The following is a 14,941-nucleotide window of genomic DNA, read 5'->3' as shown; positions in this document are numbered from 1 at the left end:
AATCTATACACTTTTCTGGGCTAAAAGGATATTTCATTTGTCCTAAAACTATCTCCTCCACATTAGAGGTTCCCTCTGGACTTACATTTTATATCTTGTCTGGCATTATTTTTCAGGTTATAACCACTATCTTCTGTCAGTTATCATTATTGCAAAGTGAAAACACCATCTTTTTACTATAGCATGCCCAGTATTTCACCTGGAAATTTAACCTTAGGTTTTAAAAAACATTTTTCTATTAAATACTACACTCATCTGTCAACTACAATTTTCCCTTCAGGTATACTTTCTTCCCGTCAATATTGAGCATGTATTTACACTCAGCACAGTGCTAGTACATAGAGGTCTACCTCCTCAAGAAAACATGTTTAAAAAAAAAAAAAGATGAATTAGAAAATCATTATATTATGAAAGGATTCTTTGCTTTACAAACTGTATTTTTTTAAATTAGAATGTTTGTTTTGAGACAATTGCACATTCTTATACGGTAGTAAGAAATAACAGAAAGATCTGTTGTATTTTCACCCAAGATCCCATGTACTTTCCAGCGGTAACATCCTCTAACACCACAGCACAACAATACGACCAGGATGTCGGCACTGATACTGTGGTCAGAGCGCCACACTTCCACCGCCGCAAGGGTTCTGACGTTGCCCTTCTACAGCCGTGCATACTTCCCCTCCCACCCCCAAAACAGATCATTTTAATAGCTTCTCTGGTGAAATAAGTGCTTAGTTTTCTATTGACAGTGGCTCTCAGTTTTAGCTTTTGAGTGCAAACAAATACATAAAAGTTCACTGAATGGCAATCAGTAAGAAAACATTTTTCAGTTAGCCAAAACTTCTTTTTACAAGCAAGTGTGAAAACTCAAGAATGGGGGCTCAAGCCTGACAAGGCTAGTGAACCAGGCTTCCCTGGCTGAGGCATGCGCAGCAGGTTGTATGAACTGCAGGCTCATGAGGGACTGAGTTTGGGGAGCAGCAGCGACACCTCTGCGGCAGAACTACTTCCCAGGCAGCATCTCTGGCTTCTCAAGTGTGATGGATTTGTTGATGTGTCAACTTAGGTAGGTTGTATAATAGCCCTGTAATTAACTACTAACCTAGATGCTACTGCAAAGGGAGTTTGCAGGTGTCAAGTCCCTAATGGGTTCGTTTTAAGTAAGGACATCCTGGGTGGGGCTGACTTAATCAGCAGGAAGGCCTTAGAAGCAGGGTGCATGCAGGCTTGCTCTTGTTTGTTGAATTTATTGGGTGACATTAGTTAATAAAATTACATAGGTTTCAGGTGTACCATTCTATAATACATCATCAGTATATTGTATTGTGTGTTAACCACCCCAAGTCAAGTCTCCTCCCACCTCTGAGGACGAGAATTTGCACCTGATCATTGCAGACCATGTCAGTGGGTTCCGGCCTGTTTACGGTTGGCCTTCCTGATGGCCTGCCCTACTGATGATGGACTTCCTTAGATTACAATTACATACATAAGCCTGTCCCCTATAGTGAATCCCTTAATGAGCGGTGTGTGTGTATCTGTCTTCCACTGGTCTTGCTTTTGAAGCAGGACTGACAGACTCAAAACGCACAACACAGAGGGATTTAGAAAGCCCATACCAAAAGGAAATTAGGATTAGATTACGTTTTCATGTCCCGAACACAAGACAATGAATGACTGTCTACGGAGACAAGCTAGTATGCGTGGGCTGTGTCAGAAAGACCCACTCAATGAACTTCCTTGTAGAAATAACAAGTAAAGTAATCATTTAGAACAACAACAACAACAAAAATTAACCTAGACTAAACTGTGGCTGGACTTAAAAAGACAAGAAGCCAAATTATTTATTTCAAGGCATCCAGGGGCCCTACCCCATTCAAGGCGGCCCGGGGGCCAACAGGCGGTGCATGGGCTCCCATTCCCACACCACCGTCAGCTTGTTCTCTGCCTGCTGCTGCTTCAGTCTTGCTCTCAGATACCTCCACCCAAAGCCCCGCTGAGTCAATTCACAGACGATTCCAATCATTATGTGACTTGTCCCATCATATGATTTGTGAGAAAATCTTGTGAATCAACAGAACAGAAACTGAAGAGTTTTTTTCCATTATTCCTCTCTCCTGGAGTATTTAAAGACTTGAGTTTTCCCATCTTTTGGGGAAATATTTTCTCATAAATAGTGAGGCATGCCGGGCATGTCCACTTCATCTTTTTTGGTGGTCTGTGACTCTCACTGTACACTCGTTGGAATGTTTTCCTAGTAAATGATCAGCAATGGAAAACATGGCTAAGACAAAAGATGGCTTTCAGGCTGAGATGATGGGAACCTTCTCATCTTTCCCAAGAGACAGGTAGTTCTTCTATAGAACTGTGGGGTTTATTATAGAACTGTGGGGTTTATTTTAGAACCAATGAGTCTATTTCTGTCTTTCCTTCAGACTTGTAGCCTTTGTAAGGATGGAAACTGACTATACCAGTGAGGTAATAGTCCAACAGATTAGTAATAGTCCAGCATATCCAATAACAATTTAAATACAAAAATATCCTTCTGCCACTAAGGCTAAAGATTAGTGTTTTAATTTTGATTTGCTTGTCTCTTCCTGTGCCTTAGTTTTCAGACCAATAATGATTTATCTTATAATATTTTTGTTTTCCAGTCCAAAGCTCTTCATTTCAACTAAATTAATTTTTCAGATGATTTCTATAACATAAGTAGACAAGATTGGTATTTACACAAAGTCATACATAAAAAATTTGGTCCTCTGGTGATATCCACAGCGTACAAAAACCACGTCTAAGTCTTGAGGACGTGGTCAAACCACACCAGACACGTGCTTTAGGAGCAAGCACTTTAAGGGGAAGGGCGGAGTCGTCAGTTCCTTTGAAACTTGCTTAAAGGGGAAACTGAGGACTGGTTTTGTTAAAAGTAGAAAGACCTTATCCTCTCTTCTCACTCAAATCTCTTTTCACAAAGTCCTTCCTGATGATGCCCTCAAGATGCAGTGAGCACGTGGAATTGCTATTATATATTATACAGTTAATAATTATATACCATTATATAATTACTAATCATATGATACAAGGGAAAAGGGCTATCAAAATTACCCAGTCACTGAGTCCTGGAATTTGGAGGGAAAGTTAAAACCCATCTAGTTCAAATTCCTATCCAATGTATTTTTTACAATTTTATTGTTGTTCAGTTACAGTTGTCCCGATTTCCCCCCGTTGCTTTCCCGTGCCTGGTCCCCTCCAAGCCCCACTCCCACAGTCCTAGCCAATGTGTTCATCTCACTCGTAATTTTTCTGCAAACAATAAACTTGAGAAAAATGAAGGGGGCATAAATATTTTGAGGTTTTCCTCACTGTCCTGAGATAAAAGTCCTAGCACTCTGTTCTTCTGTTTCCTGTCTGTAGAAACCTTAAACACGTCATTGTCCTTACAGAGGAGAAAAGATGTAATCGGATGACTTTAAAAGCCAAACATTCTCTATTACAAATTCCTTCATAACTCCTGCTCCCCTGCCCATTTTCTTTCTTTCCCCTAGTCTCTCTTAAAAACATGTAGGAAATAGAAGAGAGAAGTTTTTCTAGTTCTATGACCAAAAAAAAAACAAAAAAAAAAACACTACCTCAATGTCCGTCAATAGAAGCCTGGTTAAATAAATTCTAATGTAGCCATAAAATGAAATATTATGCTGCTTTTAAAAAGAATAAAAAAAATCTACATATTCTTCTTACACGTTTTTTTGAAATTTTCATGAAGTTATCCAAATAAATTAAGAAAAAACTGAATAATAAACATAATGATTCCTTTTGTATAACTGTATCTACATAGGAAAATTGTGCAAATAGTGTACAGTAGTAGCATGCTGACCACATAAGTTTGTGTCATAAGGAGTAATTCTGACAGCCTATTTTGTATGATGCACATCAGTAAGGAAAAAAGAATGTAAACTTATTACTGTATACACTGCATTACTGTATACAACCCTAACAGGAGAGAATGTTTATTTTGACTAAGAATGAATGAGAGTAGACTCTGTCAAGGTTAGATATCTCTTGAGCGCCACCTCAAAATCCACTAGGCCCCAGGCTCACTCCTTCCACTTCCACAGTGCCCAGCCCCACACAGCCTTAGCCTGGGTTTGCGCCCAAGCAAGTGCAAGCCGACGGCCAGCTCCAGGCACAGCTCAGTGTGCTTCTCACTGTGTCTTGCGACTTCTCCTGAAACCTGCCCTATGGTTTCGCGAATGCGATCCAGGGATGGGGGGGGGATCCACGCCCGTGGGAGGGTCCGGCCCCCTTCTGTACCCAGCAGACCGCTGAGCGCACCGTAAGGCTCCTAAAAAGGCCCTACGTAGGGTGCAGCACCTGCTGCCTGTAGCTGTAGCTTGAGCTGTATCCAACTGCTATCACATCCTGGAATTTTCTTTCCCTCCTTCCCATTTCTCTTCCCTTGTCCTGACTCTGAACTCCTGCTCCCTGGGGTCCTATTCCAAATAAACTTCCTTACATGTCAGCCTTTGTATCAGGCTGCCCTGAATATTCAGGCTAAGACAGAATCAGGTAAGTGTGAAGTTTTCCTGCCGATCAGTTTCTAGCTTCACGTATTTCATCTTCTTCCATTTCCATAATTCTAGTGCCAGATATGCTACACCGATTCCTACCTGTCTCAACACGATGCTGGTGCTGCGCCTTTGTGTCACAACAATGGGTGAGTGGCACACAGGCAGGGGTGTTTCTCAATGGCACTCCCACACTGGGTGGCCAGCAATAACTATATATTGAAGTGACTGCAAACCCAAACTAACTGTATCCCCAGCTCAGCTTCCCCACAGCTGGATCCCCAAAGTTGCCTGGGACCACTTCAGGCAAGAAAAGTGAGAAAGAGCCATTCAAAGTGGCAAGAGAATAATTCTGACCAAGTGTACAAAATACCTGGATTTTGCAAATTTTATAAAAACAAAACTATGTAAACACATTTGCGATGGCCCTTGCCAAGGCCCATGCACACGAAGCACTTAAGCTTACTTAGCTTTATGGCAAATCTGCTTTACACTACCTACTCATCAGTAGCCGTAACAAAAGCAAACATTAACACACAGACTGGAAAGTCTCAAATCTATACCCGACTACCATTCCCACTCCAATCATTTTTCCTAAACTTCAGATACAAAAATATCCCAACTGCCTACTTGGTCCTCTTCACTTGTCGGATGCGCATCTCAAGGCATCCAAAGCTGAATCAATCACCTTTACCAAACCTGTTCCGCCCCTTCTGCTGCTCTTGCTGACTAATGGCATCAGCATATATATCAAACACGAAGGTGTGAGCGTCATCCTAGATTCCTCCTTTTCCTCTAGTTTCACCCTGCTGTGTCAAATTGGTTACCGAATGCTGTGTTAAGTTCCAAATTTAAGACTCCTCCTACATATCCCCTGAATCTCTTCCATATTCTCCATCCCCACGGCAAGCTCACCTTTGTTCCAAGTCCTCATTATTTCAAACTGCAACAACCTTCTGCCTTTCTAACTTGAATGTAATCTCTTCAAAGTCATCTAACGGATGCCATAGCAATCTTTCCAAAAAGCAAATCTGACCACATTATTCCCTTGCTTAAAGTTCTGTAATGGCTTTCCATCACACTGAGGACAGTTTAAACTCTTCGGTAAGGCTTACGATGCCCATCACGGTGTGATCCGCAGATCCTCCTCCAGCTCCGTGTCCCACTTCTTTGCTGACTCCGCGCCAGACCACATTTTCGGCTATATTCACCATATGTATACTATTTCAGAGTCTCCTCTGCCAAGAACGTCTTCCTCCCCTTGGCTTCTTTACTCTTATTCTTCCTCAAAGATGCAATTCAAGTAACCCCTCGCTCCGGAAGTCTTCCGGGCCTCACCTATGCTGGCTGGGCCTGGGTATCCTGTGTTCCCACACAGCCTTCACTAGCTCCGCTGCAGCATCTATTATTCTGTGTCATAAGGTTCTCTCTCCTCTACTACACTGTGAGATTCTTAAAGGCAAGAGTTCTCTTTCACAGCTAAAGCTCCAGAAGCTAGCACAGTGCCTGGTATACAATATTCTCAAAAAATGCTGAATAAATGGCACAAATTAATCATAAGAAAATAGGAAGGGGGATAAAGATTAAGAAAAATGATATTATCTTTGCAGTTCTTGCCACAATAGATTGTTTTTCTTCCTGGGACACAATGCAATAAATGAGACCAATCAGCAACTCCCAGTTGTCTGTAATTTTAGCATCCATTTCCCAGAACAGGGACCAATTGTTACCTCAGCTAAGGCCTTGTACATAAAAGACTCTTATTTCCTATTTAATTTAATTGTACTGATTTTATTATTTTAAGTCCTATTGGCACCAAATTCTAGAAAAATTACAATAGAGTTTGTCCCCAGATGAAGCCAGCTTAGAAAAAAAGTAGAAATCAAACTCTGTGCTCCTTCCTGTTGAATTTAAGATTATTTTCAAAGAATTTTCATTGTCTTCTTAAATATACAACACAAATTCAGCCTGAAAACCAAGACTCAGATATTCAAATATGATGGCTTTTCAAGTTAAAAAAAAGATAAGCATTGCAATTACTGAATGAATGAATGTTCTTTGAAAAGAACTCAACATTTATTTGCTTATCATGTAAAGATCTTCAGAATATACCATCCTTGTACCACCCTCAGTAAAAGTGACATGCCTTAAGCTTTTGGAAAAAGGTACTTCAACTGTCTAATCAGACCATCACCTTGGTTCCTGGCCTAACATTCAGAAGATCTAGGTCATCCTTGGTCACTGATCTCTCACCAAAAGTCACAATTTTTAGAGTTTAAATATACGCGACAGGACCCTAGAGCATACTGTCAGTGCGTAAGGGCTTGAACTAAAATTAGACAGATGTGGGTTCTGATCTCTCAGTTCTGCTACATACGAGCTGTGTAACTGAGAACAAGTCAGTTCCCCTCTCTCGGTCTCTCTCACTTTAGTCATCTGTAAAACAGAGATAAATCCTTAGTTTACTAGGAAAAAATATGAATGAAAAAATGTAGAATTTAACACAGTGCCCAGCACATAGTTAAATAATCAATAAATGATAATGACTATATTTTTAATGAACTCTGCCCTGGTTCTGGAAGTTAAAAATCATCTCAAATGTATGTGTACAACACCTTTCGACAGCTACAGAAACAGGATCTTGGGATCATTAGGATTATTCAGCTACAAGTAGCACCTTTTCAACTACAGATTATAGGTGTCTATCAAAGAGCGTAATTTTTTACAGCCTGTGCATTCAATCCTGTGTCGGTTTGTTCGAAAGTCCTTCACACTGAAGCACCTCTATGAACGGTCCATTCTGTTCTCAGAGTTGTAACTGTGCGGCGGGGGATCAGCCGGGTTCCGGAGTCGTCCCCCTACCCCTCTCACCTCTAGAAGTGGTTGCTCCCGCCTATGGATGGGGCAGTGGGGAGGGCGGCCCATGAAGGAAGCTTGCACAGCCACTGCCTTTGTCATGTTTCCTCTGTGAAGAAACAGAAGACTTCAGTTCCTGGGGTTGGTTAGGCTCTAGAATAGAGAATTAAGGAACTACGTTGTATTCTTCTAGGACTCTCATCTCTCTTTGTGCATAGTGTCATTGCAGCAATACTGTTACCCTTTTTTTTTTTTCATCTTTGTCAAGAAAATGGAATGATAATAAACATAGGTAGCTTGCAATGCACAATAGATAGAAGGAAGTTGGCACAGAGCAGAGAAAGAGTCAAAGACTGTGGGAATGAGAAGAAAAACCAGAGAAACAATAAATGATATGCAATAATCATACAAGCCCTGACATCTGCAAAGATATTGTGAAGGTCACTTTAAGATTAGAATTCACGTGAGGTCAATATGGTCTCCTCTGGTCATGGATTCAGTCAACAAATATTTTTATTGAGCACTCACTATATGCTAGGTACTGCACTGAACACTAAGATTCCAACAAAAACCCAGAGAAATAAGACCAGCCTTTACTGTCAAGGAACTGGGAGTCTCGTGGGGAAGACAAGTAAGATGCGATATGATAGGCTGTCGTTTCAGTGACCTCCATGTAACAGCAGGCTAATGCCCTGACACACTCCATTCTCCCTGTAAAAACACTGAGTTCCCCAGCACACCCCTTGCTTTACCTAGTCCTCTGCATACTCCCAAAGTTTAACTGGAGTGTTTGCTAAGAATTGTGTTGGTTTTTAAATCCTCACCCATGGACAAGCTTATTGATTTTAGAGAGAGGGGGAAGGAGGGAGGAAGAGGAGAGAAACATCAACGTGAAAGAGAAACATTGATTGGTTGCCTCTTACATGTACTCCAACTGGGACTGAACCCACAACTCAGGCATGTGCTCTGACCAGGAATTGAACCCGTGACCTCCAGGCATGTGCTCTGACCAGGAATTGAACCCATGACCTCCTAGTTTACAGGACGACATTCCAACCAACTGAGCCCCACCGGCCAGAGCAGAATTGGTTATTTTTGTTCTCAAACCTATTTATGATATCTTTCCTCGATGCTGCAATTAATATAATTTAAATATTATAAAAACTGATGAGAATAAAAACAGAGTTGTTGTTTCTATGATAAATTCTCTGGAAAGAATCAGTAAAAGAAAATTGTTTAAAAAAAAAAACAAACCCTCTGCGCCAGGTAGCTCAGTTGGTTAGAGTGTCATCCTGATACATCAAAGGTGCGAGTTCAATTCCTGGTCAGGACGCATACAAGGAAAAACTATTGAATGCATAAATTTCTCTCTCAAATCAATCAAGTAATCAATAAATAAAAAAATCTATGTATCTACCATCCAGTTTAAAAAATAAAACATTATAAATACATGAATAGTTGAGCTCCATTAATACCCAACCCACTCCACTGAGAAAATATCAAGTTTAAAGAAAACCCAAAGGAGAGACAAGCGTTTGATTCACCTTTTTTTTTTTTTTTTTAGAAAATAAAAGTATTTTACAAAGTACTGAAAAAGAGAAAAAAGTCCAACATTACTGGGAGATGGGGCTGTAGCTGGAGAAGACAAAAGGATGGCAGGAGCAAACACAGGGGCGCGGGCAGGAGGAAGCACAGGCTGCGGGCGCTCACCAGGACAGCACGAGGAGGGGGCTGCAGTGAGAGCAAAGGATGCTGGGAACTGGGGCTGATGGCCTGCCTTCCCTGCCGGGCACAGGATGACACAGTGACCACATATGAAGCCTGGCGGAGGGATCGGGGTCTAACAGGTACACATCCAATAGCTTCACAAAGTTTGGACCACATAGTTCGGCATGGCAGCATATAAATATAAATCAAGGCGAAACTAGTTAGTGGCTCAAAACATAACAGATAGATGGAAAATCTTTTCTGTTAGAGCACTACACTTTAAGGATCTGATATAGTTAAACACCATGACCCATTAAAAATAGATCTTTTAGAAGTTTGTCACTATAGAGCAGTATCAGTAATCCAACAGATTTGATATATGATATGTAATTGAATCTCTAATATATCTACTAGTATATTAGATTCTATATATAATAAAATCTAATACTACTTTGCCACCAAAGCTACCAGCTCCATGGAGAAGATACCTAGGTTGCAGGTTCAATCCCATCAGGGCACTTATGGGCGACTGATGTTTCTCACATCAATATTTCCTTCCTTCCTTCCTTCCCTCCCTCCTTCCTTCTACTCTCTCTCCCTCCCTTTCTCTCTCCTTCTCTCTTTCCTCCCTTTGTCTCTCTCCCTCCCTCCCTCTTTCTCCCCCCTCCCCCTCCTCTCCCTCATATCAATAAACAGATCCTTGGGTGGGGATTTTAAAAAGGGGGGGACTCTTATAAGCAATATGATACATGTGGTAAAGAGGGCAAGTAGAGGTTAAAATCCAGCAAGGTTTGTGAACCTTGAGCTTGCACCTGGGCCTTTCTGTAATTCGCCTGCCTAGAGGGCAGCTTTCCCCGAATTCACACATGCTGCTTGTGCTAGAAATGGTCCTGGGTACAGGAGGATAGTGTACCTGAATTTCCAATAATACTTATCTAAACTGTTCTATATCAACACAGATTAATTTATATGATTACTAGACAAAGTTTAATCACTGCAAATCACACAGTAAAGATGCAGTCTGGGTAGGGTCTGCAGAATCTTGTCACCTCTAAAGTAGGCATGAGACTATGGTCAAAAATTGGGTGAGTACAGCAAACAGAAGGAAGCACAGGCACAGACAGCCCCGGTACTAGACGGGGGTTTAGGCCACTACAACGAGCCTGGGCAGTTACTGACCCAGTCCCGTTCCTACAACCCACAACCCTGTAACAGGTCTGAAATGGCACTTCTTTCCATCTGTTTCGGAAAAATGAATTTACAAGCCCTAAATAAAATAGTAGTGATGAATGTCATGCTTATGGTAATTTTTATAACATTATGCTCATTAGTGTATGCTTTTAAAAAAATGTTTAAAATCCTTAAGAGACCATCCAACTTAATTAGTCTTACTTTAAAGATTTATTTGACGTATTTATTAGGAGAAGTTTGAAGTACTTGAAGAAATCAGAGATATTAAATCTGTAAGACCAGTCTGAAATGTTTAAGGAATTCTAATCAGGTTTAAAAACAGTATTAATATAAGAATTCCATCTTTTGAATTTAAAAGCATTTGAGCATCAATAAAAGAATTAGCAAGTAAGTAAATTTTAGTGGATTTATTATAGTTAAGTTTTGAAAAAAAGTAGGTTTTAAAAGTCATAATTTTACAAATTAACTCTGACCAAAGAATGAGTAACTCAGGGTCTGTCTGGTGCTAGCGGAACCAGATAGCCTGGTCCCTTGCTGGAACCAGGTCGAGTTCTGGACCTGCCATCCCGCATCTGGAATTCCTGTACCTTAGTGTCTTCATCTATAAAATGAAGTAATAGTACCTGCATCAAAGCCCTTGTGAGGACTGAGTTCATGCACATAAAGCACTTAAACAGTAACAAAGCAAGCAAATTGTTAAGTGCTCTATAAATGTTACTACAATTATCGTTATCATTAACTGATATCACCCGATAAGACTATGAATACCTTGAGGACAAGAACAGCATCTTACCTGTCTCTATATTCCCCACATTTGGCACTTTGCCTGGCACCCAACACGTATTCAGTAAATATTGCCTCAACTTAATGGACTAGTCTAAAATTCTAGCACTTAGGTCGTGGGTTGTAAGCTGCAATACATAAAGGAAACCAACATGATAAATGGCAGGAGCAAAGATAAAAGGGCTAATAAAAATAAGACCCTCAAATTTTATACAGGCAAAAATATTGTTTCTTGGAATGGTTTTTACTTACTCTGTGTTTCTCAAGATCCAAACTGTACTAAGGGAATTTTGATTGGGATTAGATAGTGATACTTGATCAAAATCTAGACCTTATACCTAGAATTAGAGATTCGATACAGAATTTGAATTTCCCCTCAATAAATTTAACCTAACACAGTTTACTGCCGAATTAATTACTTTAACTTTTTCCAACCACCAAAACTTGTTTCTGAATTAAAGAATAATACAGTCTTAACCCATTCAATACAAGGGCGCCCTTTTTATTTTCCACTGCTCTTGGATTTTCCAGCAGTGTGGTCTCATTTGGGTTAATCACCAGTACCCTAGATGGAAAATTTCCCTGGTAGCTTGTTCCATTCAGAGCCATTTAGAAAGCACTGCTTGCGTCAGACTCTGTTTTCTGCTTGGATAAAGGGGGCTGTTACTTTAAACCCCAATTTTTTTTGGCGTCCCACCGTCACACTTCACCGAGTGCACCCCGCGCTTGCCTCCTACTAACGACCTTTCAGAGCGAAAGGCTTTATCTAACTCACCAAGTTAGGAGATTTACCTTCCTGTAGAGTACAGCTCAAGTCTACACAGCCTATACATTCTATCACCAGACATCACATGACTGCAGTAATGGTAATAAACATTCACAATTATTGTGGGCCTGTGTATGCCAGGCACTGTATTGTTTATCTTATTTAATTACCCAAAAGGAGACTATTATTCCATTTTATAAATCACAAAACTGAAACCTAAACAAGCTACCAGGCATTCCCTGGGTTTCTATCCTCCCTCCGAAGGACTCCAGCAGCTTAGTCAAAAGTTTTCTCTTACATAGGTCCTATGTTTATAATGTCCTCATTTTATAAATTAAGAAATTGAAAAATCAAAGATTATATAGACAAGAAGTACAGTGGAACCTTGGTTCTCGAACTAATTTGTTCAGAAAACTGTTCAAGAAGTGATTTGTTCGAAAATCAAATATCCTTTGTCACCTGAGAGGCATGTGACTGATCATATAAGTATCAGCATGAAAGTATTGTCAGGTCAAGAATCAAGAACCAAAGTTTTGTTCAACAACCAAGACATTTTTTCCATGAACAACTTGGTCAAGAACCGAATTACTGGAAAACTGACACATTCAAGAACAGAGGTCTGACATACAAACTAGAATTCAGGTTGGTCCATATTGTTGATTACTTTGCTATGCTATCTACATAGGATTTCCTTCAACTCTCAGCTAAGGAATGAAAAAACCTGCCTGAAAAGACTACTTACTTTGTATTGTACTTGTCTTGTGTTTGAAGATAGGGAAAGGAAAGAATGGAAAGGCTATGGTAACCCTTCCCTCCAAAGGTTCTGAAGCTCTCATCTACAAAAACAGACTACACCAAACTGGCTAGAGGCACCGTGAAATATCATTGAGTACTAAATCCTTTCTAGAACATTCTCTCATGTTTTCGAAACTTCGGTAAACTGCTTGGCTTACAAGTAAATAAATTCAACCTTTTTATTTTATTTTATTTTATTTTTTTGCAATTCAACTGAAAGAAAATTTTTAATTCTACCCAAGGATATAGTTACTGATTTTATAGAAAGATGGGGGTGAGAGAGAGAGAGGGAGATAGATATCAGTGTGAGACAGAAACAATGATTGGCCCCAACCAGGGATCAAACCAGCAACCTAGTATGTGTCCTGACCAGGGATCGAACCCACAACCTTTTGATGTATGGAACAACACTTCATTCACTTAGCCACCTGGCCAGGGCTTGATTGAAGATATTTTTTTAAATAGATGTATCAAGTCATTGGTCTTTTTTCTCAAAACCCAATTACAACAGGTTATTCTACAGGATATATCATACAGTGCTCTTCCCAGCTCAGTTTTGATTGAGGACCTGGCACTCATTTATATTTAGAGGTTCTCACTCTGTAACTCTTCCTGATAGAAAGTATTTTCAAAATTCGACTTAGTATATACCCATATACTCATAAATTCTAAAAAATTCTAACACATGTTCATCAAAAAGTTAGTGTGGCACATTCACATTTTTCATGATTTTATCAAATGTAGTTTTCACATTCTACCCTCATTCATTGTCACTTGTTTTTCCAAATGGGACTACTTATAACTTAGCCTATGTCATCCTCAACTGTTTTAGTTATCCTTTCCAACGCAATCATGTTTTTTCTTGGATTACCGCATCCAAAGCTTAGACCAACTCTTCAAATGCAACAATATAAGGTATTAAATTAATACACGACTGGGATGGTGCCTCTGTTAGGTTCCAGATTCCTCCTTAACAACGCCCAGTATTTTACCCACCAAATGCACTGCACCATTATATTTAGAATATGGCTTATAATAAATCTTAACTTTTATTCCTCTGACAAAAAGTATATATACTTTAGACTTTGTCAACAGTTTGATCACTTATGCAGCACATAAAAAATTCGTAAATGTCATCAATGATACTTAGGAAATTATAAGATCAAATCTCTCATATGTTAGTGGAAGTGTTAAGTACTTTAACTTCATTGGAGGGCAATCTGGCCAAATCTACTAAATTTGCAAACCCAAATATGCCTTGATTCAGCAAGTCTACTTTCTAGGAGTTTATCCTATAGGTAAACTTAAACAAGTGTAAAATGGTGTATGAAAAAAATAAATTTGTTTTATCATTTAATAGTAATGAAAAGTTTGGAAGCAACTTAAATGTTCATTAAGAGGAGATTGGTTAAATCAATTATGATACACCCATACAATAAATATAATAAAATATGCAGTCATAAAAAAAGACAATGTTCTTTTATGTACCAATATGAAACTATCTCTAAGATACATTGAGAAAAGCAAAACACAAAAATATGCATACATTTATAACATGCTATCATATGTAAAAAGAGAAAAATGAACACACATTTTATTTATGTAGTATTTCTAGACAGATACAAAAAAATTAATTATCATTGGCTGCAAAAACTAACAAACAAAAAACCAAACTTGATTCCCTCCAGGGAGAGAGTACTGGTAGTAGGGGGAAATTTTTCACTATATTTTTGTACTTTAATAGTTTTATATGCTGCAAGTGTATTGCCTATGCAAGAGGAAAAGAAAAAGCAAAACAATGACCATTGCTTTTTTAATGTTTTAAAACATTTTTTACCTAACAATCACACTTTGTAGGCTTTTCATTTTACTCTCACACTGTTTCTCATAATATATCTTTAGCTTAAAAAATAGCTTATTTTACTTTGCCAGTGGTCATGGAATGCTTTAATTAAGCAAAGATGAGATACTTATTGACATACACCTTTCATAAATATGTGCCAATATCAACTAGGTGTCTCCCCATGCCAAGCGTTGTGCTGGATGTTAGACGTAAAAAGATACACAATCTCTACTTAAACCTATGTCACTAATATTACTTTTTTCCCCAAAATAAAGTTTTCCCTGATTACGAAAAAGGTAATGTAAGCTCATTGCTTTAAAAATAGAGAATGGAAAACATAAGAAAATAAAAATCATCTTTAATCCCACCATCAAGAGACATTAATATTTCATGTTTGTCTTTCCAAAGTTTTTTTCACATATATGTTAAAAAACAAAAAAA

The 14,941-nt window shown here is 39.0% G+C and overlaps 1 protein-coding gene across 4 annotated transcripts in view; it reads right to left on the bottom strand.

Annotated features, from left to right (window-relative positions):
• CNNM2 (cyclin and CBS domain divalent metal cation transport mediator 2) overlaps nucleotides 1-14,941 on the bottom strand; it is a 128,102-nt gene that overhangs the window by 35,767 nt on the left and 77,394 nt on the right. Inside the window, exon 2 of one of the 4 annotated variants that reach the window (XM_054581441.1) lies at nucleotides 7,456-7,524. The exons of the other annotated variants lie outside the window; for them this stretch is intronic. Coding sequence (XP_054437416.1) covers nucleotides 7,514-7,524 — 11 coding nt within the window. The 3' untranslated portion in view covers nucleotides 7,456-7,513. Of the gene's footprint in view, nucleotides 1-7,455; nucleotides 7,525-14,941 lie in introns of those variants that run through there. 4 annotated transcript variants of the gene reach the window in all.

This window comes from Pteronotus mesoamericanus, unplaced genomic scaffold (assembly GCF_021234165.1).
Source record: "Pteronotus mesoamericanus isolate MK-2021 breed Mesoamerican mustached bat unplaced genomic scaffold, CSHL_Meso_final contig_657, whole genome shotgun sequence".
Lineage (NCBI taxonomy): Eukaryota > Metazoa > Chordata > Mammalia > Chiroptera > Mormoopidae > Pteronotus > Pteronotus mesoamericanus.
Note: the sequence above shows the minus strand (reverse complement) of the source record. Positions and strands in the feature narration are given on the sequence as shown.